The sequence below is a fragment of the Bombina bombina genome, chromosome 1 (genome assembly GCF_027579735.1).
Source record: "Bombina bombina isolate aBomBom1 chromosome 1, aBomBom1.pri, whole genome shotgun sequence".
In the NCBI taxonomy this organism is placed as follows: domain Eukaryota; kingdom Metazoa; phylum Chordata; class Amphibia; order Anura; family Bombinatoridae; genus Bombina; species Bombina bombina.
In genome coordinates, this window is record NC_069499.1 from 1,338,725,367 (window position 1) to 1,338,743,340 (window position 17,974).

At 40.4% G+C, this 17,974-nt stretch overlaps 1 protein-coding gene across 1 annotated transcript in view; it reads left to right on the forward strand.

The window, feature by feature from the left end:
• Positions 1-17,974, forward strand: part of CNOT1 (CCR4-NOT transcription complex subunit 1) — a gene marked incomplete in the record, with an annotated part of 753,971 nt that overhangs the window by 444,478 nt on the left and 291,519 nt on the right. The window contains 2 exon segments of the mRNA XM_053702424.1: positions 13,359-13,469; positions 13,547-13,624. Coding sequence (XP_053558399.1) covers positions 13,359-13,469; positions 13,547-13,624 — 189 coding nt within the window.

Below are 17,974 nucleotides of genomic sequence, written 5' to 3' on the forward strand. Positions count from 1 at the left end.
CAGTTATGTGTTGGCCTTCTTGACAGATTGCAATTTGCCACTGTTACCCGGAGTACCGGGAATGGTGGAACAGTGCTTTGGCATGGTGGTATGCAGGTTGCCAACAAGAGTTATCTATATGGTCCATTTAGGAACATTAGATTGTGGGGGGCTAGGTGCTCGTACAGGAGCTACACTCATGGTTAGTTGCACAAACTATCCCTTACGATATTCTAGTTACTTCAAACCGCAGGCTTCGTCCTAATGCATCCTTGTGGTAGATGGCGATATCGGTCCTGTTTCAGGTACAATGGCCGACTCCGTGGAGAGTTGGGGGGTTCCTCCTTCGGGGGACCCTGTTGATGATAAATGTTTGCCTTGTTTTGAGCAGAGCTGTGTCATTTGGTTCACAGAGACTGTGCTTTTTGTCTCTCTCATGCTCTGAGATCTTACTCTGGAGGCCCAGGTTCTCAGACTGCGAATGAGGATACAGGTTCATTGTCTGCAGTGGATACTGTTGGGACTTCCAAGCTCCCAAGGGGTATATACCTGACCCACAGTCCACGTGAGAGTCTTCGGTGGCTCCAGGGCTTGGTGGAGAGTATGACTCAACTCTGGCTTGGGCGAGTCTGTCTGTTGACTACCTTATGGCTCTTATATGGGTGGATGTATCGTATGAGTTAAGTGATGGCCAAGTATCAGGTTTTCACTGGGGGGTTGGGGGGGGGGCAAGGGTATACTTCTCTCTGGTTGGGAGCCTGGGTGTGGCGATAGATGCCACAGCGTCAATTCTGGGAAGACTTCTTAAGTGGATCCTTCAGTTGCTTTTTAAAAGGACTTTGCTCCCATTGACTCCAGCGAATAAGTTTAATGTGCAGCAGCTTTGGCTTCTTTTTTGGATAGGGTCTTGTCTACCCCGGAGACCTAGGTGGCTTCGCTGTCTGGAGTAGGATATTTTCCTAGTACGGCTTGGGGCCTGGTTCTAGGCAGAGAAAGCCGGATGTTTTCCTTATTATTGATGAGATCATTTATTTCATGTAATTGGCAAGAGTCCATGAGCTAGTGACGTATGGGATATACAATCCTACCAGGAGGGGCAAAGTTTCCCAAACCTCAAAATGCCTATAAATACTACACCCCTCACCACACCCACAGTTCATTTTTACAAACTTTGCCTCCTATGGAGGTGGTGAAGTAAGTTTGTGCTAAGATTTCTACGTTGATATGCGCATTTTGAAGCCCGGTTCCTCTGAGTACAGTGAATGTCAGAGGGATGTGAAGGGAGTATCACCTATTGAATGCAATGGTTTTCCTCACGGGGATCTATTTCATAGGTTCTCTGTTAACGGTCGTAGAGATTCATCTCCTACCTCCCTTTTCAGATCGACAATATACTCTCATATTCCATTACCTCTACTGATAACAGTATTAGTACTGGTTTGGCTATCTGCTATATGTGGATGGGTGTCTTTTGGTAAGTATGTTTTCATTACTTAAGACACTCTCAGCTATGGTTTGGCACTTTATGTATTTATATAAAGTTCTAAATATATGTATTGTACTTATATTTGCCATGATTCGAGTTTCAGTATATTTCCTTTTGCAGACTGTCAGTTTCACATCTGGGAAATGTATTTTTTAGGAAAATGTATTTCTTACCTGGGGTATAGTGTTTTTTTTCTCAATTGACTGTCATTTTCAAATTCGTATGCAGAGTTAGGCTTGCGAGGACGCAAAATGCAAGTTTATTGCGTCATTCTTGGAGCAAGATTTTTTTGGTGGCGAAGTTATGTTAGTTGACGCAAATTCGTAATTTCTGGCATCTTAGTTGACGCCGGGTCCTTTCACAAGGTTGCGTCATCTATGACGCGAGTGTGTCGTTTCCGGACGTTTCTGGCGCCCAAAAATATTTTTCTGTTTGTGCGTCATACTTGGCGCCAAATATTTTCATTATTTAAGATCCCATTCTTTTGTGCCTCCTGCCTTTTTTCTGTCTGAGGGCTATGCTGTTTGCATTTTTTTTTCCATTCCTGAAACTGCCATATAAGGAAATTGATTATTTTGTTTTATATGTTTTTTTCTCTTACATTTGCAAGATGTCTCAATCTGATCCGGTCTCAGAAATCACTGTTGGAACCCTTCTGCCTGATAACAGTTCTACCAAAGCTAAGTGCATTTGTTGTAAACTTGTGGAGGTTATACCTCCAGCTATGGTTTGTAATAGTTGTCATGATAAACTTTTATATGCGGAGAATGTATCCATCAGTAGTAGTTCATTACCTTTTGCTGTCCCCTCAACATCTAATGCACAAAATATACCTATAAATTTAAAAGAATTTATTCTATTCAGAAGGCTTTGTCTGCAATTCCGCCTTCTAATAAACGTAAAAGGTCTTTTTAAAACTTCTCATAGGGTTGATGAAATTTCAAATGACCAGCAACATACTGAATTATCCTTCTCTGATGAGGATCTGATTCAGAAGATCCTGCCTCAGATATTGACACTGACAAATCCTCTTATTTAAAATGGAGTATATTCGTTCTTTGTTAAAAGAAGTGTTGATTACATTAGATATGGAGGAAACTAGTCCTCTTGATATTAAAACTAGTACACGTTTAAATTCAGTTTATAAACCTCCTGTGGTTATTCCAGAGTTTTTTTTCCAGTTCCTGATGCTATTTCTGATATGGTTTCTAAGGAATGGAATAGGCCTGGTACTTCTTTTATTCCTTCTTCAAGGTTTAAAAAATTGTATCCTTTGCCAGCAGTTAGATTGGAGTTTTGGGAAAAGATCCCCAAAGTTGATGGGGCTATCTCTACTCTTGCTAAACGTACTACTATTCCTACGGAAGATAGTACTTCTTTTAAAGATCCTTTAGATAGGAAACTTGAATCTTATCTAAGGAAAGCTTATTTATATTCAGATCATCTTCTTAGGCCTGCAATTTTTTTTGCTGATGTTGCAGCTGCTTCAATTTTTTTGGTTGGAAACTTTAGCGCAACAAGTATCGGCTCATGATTTGTCTAGCATTGTTAAGTTGATTCAACATGCTAATTTCGTTTGGGATGCCATTTTTTATATTTTCAAAATTGATGTTAAATCTGTGTCTTTAGCTATTTTAGCTAGAAGAGCTTTGTGGCTCAAATCTTGGAATGCTGATATGACTTCTAAATCCAGATTGCTATCTCTCTCTTTCCAAGGTAATAAATTATTTGGTTCTCAGTTGGATTCAATAATTTCAGCTGTCACTGGGGGGAAGGGAGTTTTTTTTTGCCTCAGGATAAAAGACCTAAGGGTAAATCTAAAGCTTCCAACCGTTTTCACTCCTTTCGACAAAATAAGGAACAGAAACCTTCTCCTTACCCCAAGGATTCTGCTTCCAATTGGAAGCCTTCTTCAAATTGGAATAAATCCAAGCCATTTAAGAGATCAAAACCAGCCCCCAAGTCCGCATGAAGGTGCGGCCCTCATTCCAGCTCAGCTGGTAGGGGGCAGATAAAAATTTTTCAAAGATGTTTGTATCAATTCAGTCCAAAATCATTGGATTCAGAGTATTGTCTCTCGGGGGTACAGAATAGGATTCAGAGTAAGACAGCCTGTTAGAAGATTTTTTTTTTCACGCATTCCGGCAAACCCAGTAAAGGCTCAGGCTTTCCTGAAGTGGGTTTCAGACCTGGAGTTATCAGGGGTAATCATGCCAGTTTCGTTTCAGGTTTTATTCAAATCTATTCATTGTCCCAAAGAGAAAATTAATTCAGACCAGTTTTGGATCTAAAGATTTTTAATCAATATGTAAGAGTACCAACTTTCAAAATGGTGACTATAAGGACTATTCTGCCTTTTGTTCTGCAAGGGCATTATATGTCCACGATAGACTTACAGGATGCATATCTTCATATTCTCATTCATCCAGATCACTATCAGTTCCTGAGATTCTCTTTTCTAGACGAGCATTACCAATTTGTTGCTCTTCCTTTTGGCCTAGCGACAGCTCCAAGAATCTTTTCAAAGGTTCTAGGTGCCGTACTCTCTGCAATCAGAGAGCGGGGTATGGCTGCATTTCCTTATTTGGACGATATCTTGGTACTCGCTCAGTCTTTACGTTCTGCAGAATCTCACACAAATCAACTAGTGTTGTTTCTTCAAAGACATGGTTGGAGGATCAATTTACCAAAAAGTTCTTTGATTCCTCAGACAAGGGTAACCTCTTTAGGTTTACAGATAGATTCATTGTCCATGACTCTTATCTCTAACAGACAAGAGACGATTAAAATTGGTTTCAGCTTGTCGGAACCTTCAGTCTCAATCATTCCCTTCAGTAGCTATGTGCATGGACGTTTTAGAACTCATGACTGCAGCATCAGACGCGATCCCCTTTGCTTGTTTTCAAATGGACCTCTCCAGCTTTGTATGCTGAATCAATGGTGCAGGGATTATACAAAGATATCCCAATTAATATCCTTAAATCCCAATGTTCGACTCTCTCTGACTTGGTGGTTAGATCACCATCATATAGTTCAAGGAGCCTCTTTTGTTCTTCCAACCTGGACTGTGATCACAACAGATGCAAGTCTTTCAGGTTGGGGAGCTGTCTGGGGATCTCTGACAGCACAAGGGGTTTGGAAATCTCAAGAGTCGAGGTTACGAATCAAAATTTTAGATCTCCGTGCTATTTTCAGGGCTCTTCAGTTTTGGCCTCTGTTGAAGAGCGAACCGTTCATTTGTTTTGACAGACAGACAATATCACAACTGTGGCATATGCCAATCATCAGGGTGGGACTCGCAGTCCCCAAGCTATGAAAGAAGTATCTCGGATACTTTCTTCGGCGGAATCCAGCTCCTGTCTTATTTCTGCGGTTCATATCCCAGGTGTAGACAATTGGGAAGAGGATTATCTCAGCCGTCAGACTTTACATCCGGGGGAGTGGTCGCTCCATCCTGATGTATTTTTTCAGATTGTTCAGATGTGGGGTCTTCCAGAAATAGATCTGCTGGCTTTCCATCTAAACAAGAAACTGCGCAGGTACCTGTCCAGGTCCAGGGATCCTCAGGCGGAGTCAGTGGATGCGTTAGCAGTTCCTTGGTGTTACCAACCTGCTTATATCTTTCCACCTATAGTTCTTCTTCCAAGATTGATTTCCAAGATCATCATGGAACAATAGTTTGTGTTGCTGGTAACTCCAGCATGGCCTCACAGGTTTTGGTATACGGATCTTGTTCGGATGTCTAGTTGCAAACCTTGGCCACGTCCTTTAAGACCAGACCTTCTGTCTCAAGGTCTGTTTTTCCATCAGGATCTCAAATCATTAAATTTGAAGTTATGGAAATTGAACGCCTAGTGCTTAGTCATAGAGGTTTATCTGACTCTGTGATTAATACTATGTTACAGGCTCGTAAATCTGTTTCTAGGAAGATTTATTATCGAGTTTGGAGGTCTTATATTTCGTGGTGTTCTCATAAATTCTCCTGGCATTCTTTTTGAATTCCTAGAATTTTACAGTTTCTTCAGGATGGTTTTGATAAGGGTTTGTCTGCAAGTTACTTGGAGGGACAAATCTCTGCTCTTTCTGTTTTATTTCACAGAAAGATTGCTAAGCTTCCTGATATTCACTGTTTTGTACAGGCTTTGGTCCGTATCAAGCCTATCATTAAATCAATCTCTCCTCCTTGGAGTCTTAATTTGGTTTTGAAGGTTTTACAGGCTACTTCCTTTTGAGCCTATGCATTATTTAGACATTAAACTACTTTTCTTGGAAAGTGTTGTTCCGTTTGGCAATCTCTTCTGCTAGAAGAGTTTCTGAATTATCTGCTCTTTCTTGTGAATCTCCTTTTCTGATTTTCCATCAGGATAAGGCAGTTTTGCAGACTTCATTTACATTTCTACCTAAGGTTGTGAATTCTAACATTAATACATAAATTGTTGTTCCTTCTTTGTGTCCTAATCCTATGAATTCTTTGGAGAGATCCTTACATTCTTTGGATGTTGTAAGAGCTTTGAAATATGTTGAAGATTTCTAGTCTATTTGTTGTCTTTTCTGGTTCTAGGAAAGGTCAGAAGGCTTCTGCCATTTCCTTGGCATCTTTGTTAAAGGTTTTGATTCATCAGGCTTATTTGGAGTCGGGTCAGGCCCCACCTCAGAGAATTACAACTCATTCTACTAGTCAGTCTCCACTTCTTGGGCTTTTAAGAATGAAGCTTCAGTTGATCAGATTTGCAAAGCAGCAACTTGGTCTTCTTTGCATACATTTACTAAATTATACTGTTTTTTTTTTTTTAATGTATTTTGCTTCCTCGGAAGCAGTTTTGGTAGAAAAGTTCTTCAGGCAGCTGTTTCAGTTTGATTCCTCTGCTTATGTTTAAATTTTTTCTTTTCATTTATAAGAATAAACTTATATTTTGGGTTGTGGATTAATTTTTTCAGCGGAAAATGGCTGTTATTATTTGTATCCCTCCTTCTCTAGTTACTCTTCTGTTGAGTTCAACATCTTGGGTATTACTATCCCATACGTCACTAGCTCATGCACTCTTGCCAATTACATGAAAGAAAACATAATTTATCTAACAACTTACCTGATAAATTCATGAGACCCACCCTTTTTATGGTGGTTTTGATTTTTTGTATAAAGCACAATTTCCAAATTCCTTTTTTTATAATGCTTTTTTCTCCTTTCTACTACTTGGCTATTCATTAAACCGAATTGTGGGTGTGGTGAGGGGTGTATTTATAGGTATTTTGAGGTTTGGGAAACTTTGCCCTTCCTGGTAGGAATGTATATCCCATACGTCCTCTAGCTCATGGACTCTTGCCAATATAAAAGAAATTAATTTATCGGGTAAATTCTTACATAAATTATGTTTTTTGCGGACTCACTGCCATTAGAAAGAAAACATAATTTAGGCTAACCTGATAAATTATTTTCAAACCCGCCCTGAAATAATTCCGGCAGTCTTATGGCACCCTTTTTTTAATCTCTCTACTTTTTCTTATCATACTTAGCGGATAGGGAAAGTGGTAGGGATATTTAATGCTTTGTTTGTGGTGTCTTTGTCTCCTCCTGGTGGGCAGGTGAAGTATTTCCCATATGTTGTGAATAGATTTTGTGGACTCTCACTGCTAAGAGAGAAAATAATTTATCAGGTAAGTATAAATTATAATATAGATATATAAATAAAGATATAGATGTGTAAATAAATGCTTTTCATTGTGTGTAGATTTGTAACTTCAGTAGGAGAAACGGTAAACTTCAGGAAAACCATCCTTTAGTATGATGTGAAGAACATAGTTTATCCTTTTTTTCCATGCAGTTTGCGTAATAGAGCTTTTGGGAAGGAAAGCACCCCTAATTTACCTGCATGCAATGGTTATTGTGCTTTACTTGCGAATATAATTTCTTCTGTTATGTGTGATCAGTCCACGGGTCATCATTACTTCTGGGATATAACTCCTCCCCAACAGGAAATGCAAGAGGATTCACCCAGCAGAGCTGATATAGCTCCTCCCCTCTACGTCAGTCCCAGTCATTCTCTTGCACCCAACGACTAGATAGGATGTGTGAGAGGACTATGGTGATTATACTTAGTTTTTATGACTTCAATCAAAAGTTTGTTATTTTACAATAGCACCGGAGCGTGTTATTACTTCTCTGGCAGAGTTTGAAGAAGAATCTACCAGAGTTTTTTTTTTTTTACTATGATTTTAACCGGAGTAGTTAAGATCATATTGCTGTTCTCGGCCATCTGAGGGAGGTAAAGGCTTCAGATCAGGGGACAGCGGGCAGATGAATCTGCATTGAGGTATGTAGCAGTTTTTATTTTCTGAATGGAATTGATGAGAAAATCCTGCTATACCGTTATAATGACATGTATGTATACACTTCAGTATTCTGGGAATGGTATTTCACCGGAACTACTTTGTTAAAGGTCACTAATCCTTTTAATAAATATTATCATGTTAAACGTTTTTGCTGGAATGTAGAATCGTTTACATTGCTGAGGTACTGAGTAATAAATGTTTGGGCATTATTTTCCACTTGGCAGTTGTCTGCTTTAAATTGTGACAGTTTCGTTTCTCCTCACTACTGTGTGTGAGAGGGAGGGGCCGTTTTTGGCGCTCTTTTGCTACGCATCAAAAATTTCCAGTCAGCTACTATTATATTTCCTGCATGATCCGGTTCACTGTCAGATCTCAGGGGTCTTCAAACTTCTTTGAAGGGAGGTACATTCTCTCAGCAGAGCTGTGAGAATTTTATATTGACTGTGAATAAAAACGTTACTCTATAATTTTTTATGTCAAATTTAGTTATTGTTATTTACTAATGGGAACAAACCTTGCTAAAAGTTGTGTTATTTTAAAGTTGATGCTATAACTGTTTTTCAGTTCATTATCTCAACTGTCATTTAATCGTTTAAGTACCTCTTTGAGGCACAGTACGTTTTTTGCTAAAAAAGATTATAACCAGGTTGCAAGTTATTGCTAGTGTGTTAAACATGTCTGACTCAGAGGAAGATATCTGTGTCATTTGTTCCAATGCCAAGGTGGAGCCCAATAGAAATTTATGTACTAACTGTATTGATGCTACTTTAAATAAAAGTCAATCTGTACAATGTGAACAAATTTCACCAAACTGCGAGGGGAGAGTTATGCCGACTAACTCGCCTCACGCGGCAGTACCTGCATCTCCCGCCCGGGAGGTGCGTGATATTATGGCGCCTAATACATCTGGGCGGCCATTACAGATAACATTACATGATATGGCTACTGTTATGACTGAAGTTTTGTCTAAATTACCAGAACTAAGAGGCAAGCGTGATCACTCTGGGGTGAGAACAGAGTGCGCTGACAATACTAGGGCCATGTCTGATACTGCGTCACAGCTTGCAGAGCATGAGGACGGAGAGCTTCATTCTGTGGGTGACGGTTCTGATCCAAACAGATTGGATTCAGATATTTCAAATTTTAAATTTAAATTGGAGAACCTCCGTGTATTACTAGGGGAGGTCTTAGCAGCTCTCAATGATTGTAACACCGTTGCAATACCAGAGAAACTGTGTAGGTTGGATAAATACTTTGCGGTACCGGCGAGTACTGACGTTTTTCCTATACCTAAGAGATTAACTGAAATTGTTACTAAGGAGTGGGATAGACCCGGTGTGCCGTTCTCACCCCCTCCAATATTTAGAAAGATGTTTCCAATAGACGCCACCACTCGGGACTTATGGCAAACGGTCCCTAAGGTGGAGGGAGCAGTTTCTACTTTAGCTAAGCGTACCACTATCCCGGTGGAGGATAGCTGTGCTTTTTCAGATCCAATGGATAAAAAATTAGAGGGTTACCTTAAGAAAATGTTTGTTCAACAAGGTTTTATATTGCAACCCCTTGCATGTATCGCGCCGATTACGGCTGCGGCAGCATTTTGGATTGAGTCTCTGGAAGAGAGCCTTAGTTCATCTACGCTAGACGACATTATGGACAGGCTTAGAGTCCTTAAACTAGCTAATTCATTCATTTCGGAGGCCGTAGTACATTTAACCAAACTTACGGCTAAGAACTCTGGATTCGCCATACAGGCACGTAGAGCACTGTGGCTAAAATCCTGGTCAGCTGATGTTACTTCTAAGTCCAAATTACTTAATATACCTTTCAAGGGGCAGTCTTTATTTGGGCCCGGTTTGAAAGAAATTATCGCTGACATTACAGGAGGTAAGGGCCACGCCCTACCTCAAGACAAAGCCAAAGCTAAGGCTAGACAGTCTAATTTTCGTCCCTTTCGGAATTTCAAAACAGGAGCAGCGTCAACCTCCACTGCACCAAAACAGGAAGGAGCTGTTGCTCGTTACAGGCAAGGCTGGAAACCTAACCAGTCCTGGAATAAGGGCAAACAGGCCAGGAAACCTGCTGCTGCCCCAAAGACAGCATGAACCGAGAGCCCCCGATCCGGGACCGGATCTAGTGGGGGGCAGACTTTCTCTCTTCGCCCAGGCCTGGGCAAGAGATGTTCAGGATCCCTGGGCGCTGGAGATCATATCTCAGGGATACCTTCTAGACTTCAAATTATCTCCCCCAAAAGGGAGATTTCATCTGTCAAGGTTGTCAACAAACCAGATAAAGAAAGAAGCGTTTCTACGCTGTGTACAAGATCTGTTATTAATGGGAGTGATCCATCCAGTTCCGCGGTCGGAACAAGGACAAGGGTTCTACTCAAACCTGTTTGTGGTTCCCAAAAAAGAGGGAACTTTCAGGCCAATCTTAGATTTAAAGATTCTAAACAAATTCCTAAGAGTTCCATCGTTCAAAATGGAAACTATTCGGACAATCTTACCTATGATCCAAAGGGGTCAGTACATGACCACAGTGGATTTAAAAGATGCTTATCTTCACATACCGATTCACAAAGATCATCAACGGTATCTACGGTTTGCCTTCCTAGACAGGCACTACCAGTTTGTAGCTCTTCCATTCGGATTGGCTACGGCCCCAAGAATCTTCACAAAGGTTCTGGGTGCCCTTCTGGCGGTACTAAGACCGCGAGGGATTTCGGTAGCTCCGTACCTAGACGACATTCTAATACAAGCTTCAAGCTTTCAAACTGCCAAGTCTCATACAGAGTTAGTTCTGGCATTTCTAAGGTCGCATGGATGGAAAGTGAACGAAAAGAAGAGTTCTCTTTTTCCTCTCACAAGAGTTCCATTCTTGGGGACTCTTATAGATTCTGTAGAAATGAAGATTTACCTGACAGAAGACAGGTTAACAAAGCTTCAAGATGCATGCCGTGTCCTTCATTCCATTCAACACCCGTCAGTAGCTCAATGCATGGAGGTGATCGGCTTAATGGTAGCGGCAATGGACATAGTACCTTTTGCACGCCTACACCTCAGACCGCTGCAATTGTGCATGCTAAGTCAGTGGAATGGGGATTACTCAGATTTGTCCCCTACCCTGAATCTGAATCAAGAGACCAGAAATTCTCTTCTATGGTGGCTTTATCGGCCACACCTGTCCAGGGGGATGCCATTCAGCAGGCCAGACTGGACAATCGTAACAACAGACGCCAGCCTGCTAGGTTGGGGCGCTGTCTGGAATTCTCTGAAGACTCAGGGATTATGGAATCAGGAGGAGAGTCTCCTTCCAATAAACATTCTGGAATTGAGGGCAGTTCTCAATGCCCTTCTGTCTTGGCCCCAATTAACAACTCAGGGGTTCATCAGGTTTCAGTCGGACAATATCACGACTGTAGCTTACATCAACCATCAGGGAGGGACAAGAAGCTCCCTAGCAATGATGGAAGTATCAAAGATAATTCGCTGGGCAGAGTCTCACTCTTGCCACCTGTCAGCAATCCACATCCCGGGAGTGGAGAACTGGGAGGCGGATTTCTTGAGTCGCCAGACTTTTCATCCGAGAGAGTGGGAACTTCATCCGGAGATCTTTGCCCAAATACTTCGACGTTGGGGCAAACCAGAGATAGATCTCATGGCGTCTCGCCAGAACGCCAAACTTCCTCACTACGGGTCCAGATCCAGGGATCCGGGAGCGGTTCTGATAGATGCTTTGACAGCACCTTGGAACTTCGGGATGGCTTATGTGTTTCCACCCTTCCCGCTGCTTCCTCGATTGATTGCGAAAATCAAACAGGAGAGAGCATCAGTGATTCTAATAGCACCTGCATGGCCACGCAGGATTTGGTATGCAGATCTAGTGGACATGTCATCCTGTCCACCTTGGTCTCTACCTCTAAGACAGGACCTTCTGATACAGGGTCCATTCAAACATCAAAATCTAACTTCTCTGAAACTGACTGCTTGGAAATTGAACGCTTGATTTTATCAAAGCGTGGTTTTTCTGAGTCGGTTATTGATACCCTGATCCAGGCTAGGAAGCCTGTTACCAGAAAGATTTACCATAAAATATGGCGTAAATACCTATACTGGTGCAAATCCAAACGTTACTCCTGGAGTAAGGTTAGGATCCCTAGGATATTGTCTTTTCTACAAGAAGGTTTAGAAAAGGGTTTATCGGCTAGTTCATTAAAGGGACAGATTTCAGCTCTGTCCATCTTGTTACACAGGCGTCTGTCAGAAAATCCAGACGTCCAGGCCTTTTGTCAGGCTTTAGCTAGGATCAAGCCTGTGTTTAAAGCCGTTGCTCCGCCATGGAGTTTAAACTTAGTTCTTAACGTTTTACAAGGTGTTCCATTTGAACCCCTTCATTCCATTGATATAAAATTGTTATCTTGGAAAGTTCTGTTTTTAATGGCTATTTCCTCGGCTCGAAGAGTCTCTGAGTTATCAGCATTACATTGTGATTCTCCTTATCTGATTTTTCACTCAGATAAGGTAGTTCTGCGTACTAAACCTGGGTTCTTACCTAAGGTAGTTACTAACAGGAATATCAATCAAGGATTGTCGTTCCATCCTTGTGTCCAAATCCTTCTTCAAAGAAGGAACGTCTTCTACACAATCTGGATGTAGTTCGTGCCCTCAAGTTCTACTTGCAGGCAACTAAGGATTTTCGCCAAACTTCTTCCCTGTTTGTCGTTTATTCTGGACAGAGGAGAGGTCAAAAAGCTTCTACTACCTCTCTCTTGTTTTGGCTTCGTAGCATAATACGTTTAGCCTATGAGACTTCTGGACAGCAGCCTCCTGAAAGAATTACAGCTCACTCCACTAGAGCTGTGGCTTCCACTTGGGCCTTTAAGAATGAGGCCTCTGTTGAACAGATTTGCAAGGCTGCAACTTGGTCTTCGCTTCATACTTTTTCCAAATTTTACAAATTTGACACTTTTGCTTCTTCGGAGGCTATTTTTGGGAGAAAGGTTCTTCAGGCAGTGGTTCCTTCTGTATAATGAGCCTGCCTATCCCTCCCGTCATCCGTGTACTTTTGCTTTGGTATTGGTATCCCAGAAGTAATGATGACCCGTGGACTGATCACACATAACAGAAGAAAACATAATTTATGCTTACCTGATAAATTCCTTTCTTCTGTTGTGTGATCAGTCCACGGCCCGCCCTGTTTTTAAGGCAGGTAAATATCTTTTAAATTATTCTCCAGTCACCACTTCACCCTTGGTTACTCCTTTCTCGTTGATTCTTGGTCGAATGACTGGGACTGACGTAGAGGGGAGGAGCTATATCAGCTCTGCTGGGTGAATCCTCTTGCATTTCCTGTTGGGGAGGAGTTATATCCCAGAAGTAATGATGACCCGTGGACTGATCACACAACAGAAGAAAGGAATTTATCAGGTAAGCATAAATTATGTTTTTTTATCAAAAAATAAATAAAAATGTAGTATGTTATCATAACAAATTAAAATGTTACTTATTTGGATTTGAGTGGAATTTGTGTGCTTAATTTTGCAATTATTTCTATGTATTCCTAGGACTTGGATGTTAAATCCTTGCTGCTTGAAGCCTATGTAAAGGGACAGCAAGAGCTTCTTTATGTTGTGCCTTTTGTTGCCAAAGTTTTGGAGTCCAGTGTTAGGAGTGTGGTAAGCACTAGAAACAATGTAATTATTCCATGTCCCATTCCAATATTTTGTTATTTAAACATTATTTTTACATCTAGGTTTTCAGACCTCCAAATCCTTGGACTATGGCAATTATGAATGTACTAGCTGAACTTCATCAAGAACATGACTTGAAGGTAAGCCATTTTAAAGGAAATGTGCTTGGGGATATTTAAATTTGAATTAGAAGCATTTTTGCAATATAATTCTATTAGCAAAATGCTTCTTGTAAAAGTTATTACTGTCTTTCTGTGGCATACGTTCATATCCTGTGAGGGCCCATGCACTAGTATTCAAGCACCACAGCTTCTCAGTCAACGGTGGGTTGCATGACACAAATTATGTCTCGACGGAAGAAATACTTGTGAAAGGGCCTTACAGGAAATGTGCGTATGCCGCAGGAAAAAAGTAGTAACTTTTACTATAAGCATTTTGCTAATGTTAGTATATTGCAAACATGCTTCTATTTTAACATTTTAAATGCACCTGTGTACAATTTCAATTTTGAATTTTCTATCCTTTTATTGTTCAGTCTGTGCAAGCCTAATCTTTTTAACATTTTGTGGATGACCTTTTAGTTTAGTTTAAACTAAACTTTCATCGCTTTTGTCTTGATTGTGAATGCAATCTAGAGATCTGTTGTATTTTGAAATTCCTCGGTTTCAAATGTGTAGGAAGGCTAGTATGTGTGCGTTTGTATATAATTGTTTTTCTTTCATAAGATAGTGAGAGTCCATGAGCCATCACATGTGTGATTAAAGTCCACTCCTACAGGAGGAGCCAAAGCACTCCACACAACGTTAATCCCCCACATTGCCATGATTGCTTAGTCAGTGATGGAATCCTAGTGCAACTTGATGTGCTGATCTGCATGTCAATTGAAAGGGATTCTCATGCCAATGTCAGACCCATTATCCACCTAAAATTTGAATAGGAGAGAAGAGTGTACAGGTTTTTAGGGTTGCCACCTAAGCCATGTTTTCCTGGAAAGTTCTGAGTTAAAGATGCTGCAGAGAGTAACAGGCATTGTGCTGCTAGACAACACTTCATGTTCCTCCCTGCACCATGTTTAACTCATAACTGTACATGAAAGCATGGCTGAATGGCATCTCTAACTCTTTCTGGGAGTTTGTCACTAGCCTGCTTCAGGTGTCGCTGGGATGCATGCTGCAGCCTCAGTCTGTTGGCTTTGTCTATGTACTTCTGATCCAGATCCTGTCATTGCATACTACAAAGGATGGGCTTTTCTACTAGAAGCAGATCTCTTGCTGCTTGGTGAGCATGGTAGAGTAAGTGCTGACAGGTAAGTAGGTATTAGCCCTCACATAGCTACCAGCATGAACATGCATACATGATTGACATAGTCAGGGAACATAGTTACATGCACCAGGTAACACACATACACATGCCAAGAAAGTTCTTCAAGTGTGCCTATAATCCATATTGATTTTTCTAGTCCACTTGGAGGAACTGATTCAGGGTTTCTATTCAATCTTGTTTGTTTTTCCGAAGCAAGTAAGGCTGATCTTGGATTTGAAAACGCTGGACAAATTTCTAAAGGTTGGCGCTATATTACCTTTTATTTCAGGAGGGTCAGTTTGTTTACCACAGACCTGAAAGATGCCTACTTTAATATCCCTATTCACAGGGATCATACAAAATTCCTTATTTATTTCATATAGGTGGCGAGAGTCCACGATTGGTTACATATGGGATATGCATTCCTACCACTAGGAGGCAGTTTCACAAACCTCAAGAGCCCTATAAAACCCCTCCCACCTACCTTAGTTTTTACTTTGCCTCCTTTAGAGGTGACTGAAGCATGAAGATGTGCATGATTTCTTTAGTGAAAGGGTTTTTTCAGTCTATTGAAGCCCGGTTCCCCTCAGAGTACAGACCTTGTCAGAGGGATGTATTTGGGGTATGGTTTGTGATAAATTGCCTCATGGGAAAACCTTCATAGGCCCTGTAAATTCTATTGCAGGGACTCGTCTACTGCCTCCTTTTATAGATCAACATTATACTCCTAATTACCTCTGCTTATGTTTCAGTACTGATTGTCTGCTACTTAATTGTGGACGAGGGTCTATGTGTAAGTATGTTTTTATATTTTTTTTATATAGACACTCAAAGCTTTGTTTATAGTCACTTTTTTAAAAGTTTATATATGGTCCTAGAACAGATACTCACTAGTCGTCGTCGTCCCCCCTGCTTTTTGAGCGCAATTTTTTTTTTGTGCTTTAGTTTTCATGCACCGTGTACCGACACTTACGCTCGTCGGGTGGTGCACCCTTGTACAAACGCATGTCTGTTTAGCACACATTTTATCTAGCCTCATAGTACAGGTTAGTTAATCCGTCAGATTAGTGCACATCGCTGAGATGTATTACGCACATCGGTTTAGCGCGCGTTAGTATATGCGTCTGGTTAGCGCACGTCTTGGATATACGCATGTCAGATTTTTTTGCCGCGCCTATCTTTATTTTATTTATTTTTTAACGTGTGGTGTCAGTTACTGCTTAGCTAGGCTGAACATAATTAGTGCTTAATGTCCCTGTAAAGCTATATAGTGGGGGTATAATTTATCTGGTCTTTCCTATGACATGTATTTAAGAATGAGTATAAAGCGCCTATAGAGGCTGGGTAATGACTGGCCCAATGTGCTAACCAGACCACAGTAAAATAAAAAAGCCCTTTATAATAACATAAAATAGCCCATAATAGGAAATTAAATGTTTAAAATCTTAATTTATTACAAATAATAATGACATAAACAAATAATTATAAAACCAAATAAAATACAATAATACTAAGATCCGGATCTGGTGAGTCTCCTAAAAAGTTCAATAAATGTCCAATAAAAACTGTCCTATGATTAAAATCCTGAAAATACTTGAAAAGTCACACAGTCACAAAAGGAATGTCCTTCAAATGTTAAATGGCAAGATTGAAGTGATGCAAACGATGAAAAAACAAGAATTAAACGGTGTGTGAAAAAATATGAGAAAACAAAAATAAGTGACCATATATAAATGCAAGTCAAACAGTCAGTCAGTGTTGTCGGCTGTTATGATGGCGGTGCTCTAAATTTTGTAGATCTGTTTTACTCTTTGCGATCTAATTATTAGTAGGGGATTAGGGCGGTATGGTATTGCTCTTATTAGACATTATTTCTTTTTTGCAGTAATTCTGTTTTTCTTCACGGATAAATCAGCGGGCTCAGATACAGTATCTGATCATTTATATCTGTGAAATGTTTTATGGCTCAAGGATTTTATCACCATTTTGGAATTGACTGGCTTCATTAGCGGTCCAAGTTTCCCGCCTCAACATCTGAAGCTTGAGCGCATCAGGTCGTACAGTGCAATATTCATATGTGTATTTATCCCCAATAGTTATGTTCATATATTTAACAGTGAGGGGACTAAATTTTATTTTTCATGTCTGATAATGTAAATGCTATTTTTTTCAATTTTCATGACGTTTTTTTTTCTCCTGAAGATAATTTTCCTATTATTGGTCGCCATCTGGTGGCAACTAAGGAAACTGCATGCTATATTTATGGTTATGCATATTTCTGGAGTCCTTATATTAAAATGGTTTATATTGACTATTAAGTCTTCTTCATAGGACTTTGCTGCTCTGCTTTTGGAAACATCTTTCTAAGATGCTACCTTTTTCTGGGATTCTTATATTGGATTAAGAAGCTAATCTTTATTTTGAATCTTGGTAGTGTCTGCCATTTAGTGGCGGTTTTCTCCAACATAGGTGTGTCCGGTCCACGGCGTCATCCTTACTTGTGGGATATTCTCCTCCCCAACAGGAAATGGCAAAGAGCCCAGCAAAGCTGGTCACATAATCCCTCCTAGGCTCCGCCTACCCCAGTCATTCTCTTTGCCGTTGCACAGGCAACATCTCCACGGAGATGGTTAAGAGTTTTTTGGTGTTTAAATGTAGTTTTTATTCTTCAATCAAGAGTTTGTTATTTTAAAATAGTGCTGGTATGTACTATTTACTCTGAAACAGAAAAGAGATGAAGATTTCTGTTTGTAAGAGGAAAATGATTTTAGCAACCGTTACTAAAATCGATGGCTGTTTCCACACAGGACTGTTGAGATGAATTAACTTCAGTTGGGGGAAACAGTGGGCAGACTTTTGCTGCTTGAGGTATGACACATTTCTAACAAGACTTGGTAATGCTGGAAGCTGTCATTTTCCCTATGGGAACCGGTAAGCCATTTTCTTAGTTTAGTATAAGAATAAAGGGCTTCACAAGGGCTTTAAAGACTGGTAGACATTTTTCTGGGCTAAAACGATTACTTTATAAGTATATTTAGTGGATTATAACTATAAATAGTTCTTTTAATCTTGGGGATGTATTAAAAAAACGGCAGGCACTGTATTGGACACCTTTTTCACTGGGGGCCTTTTCTAGTCATAGGCAGAGCCTCATTTTCGCGCCACTAATGCGCAGTTGTTTTTGGAAA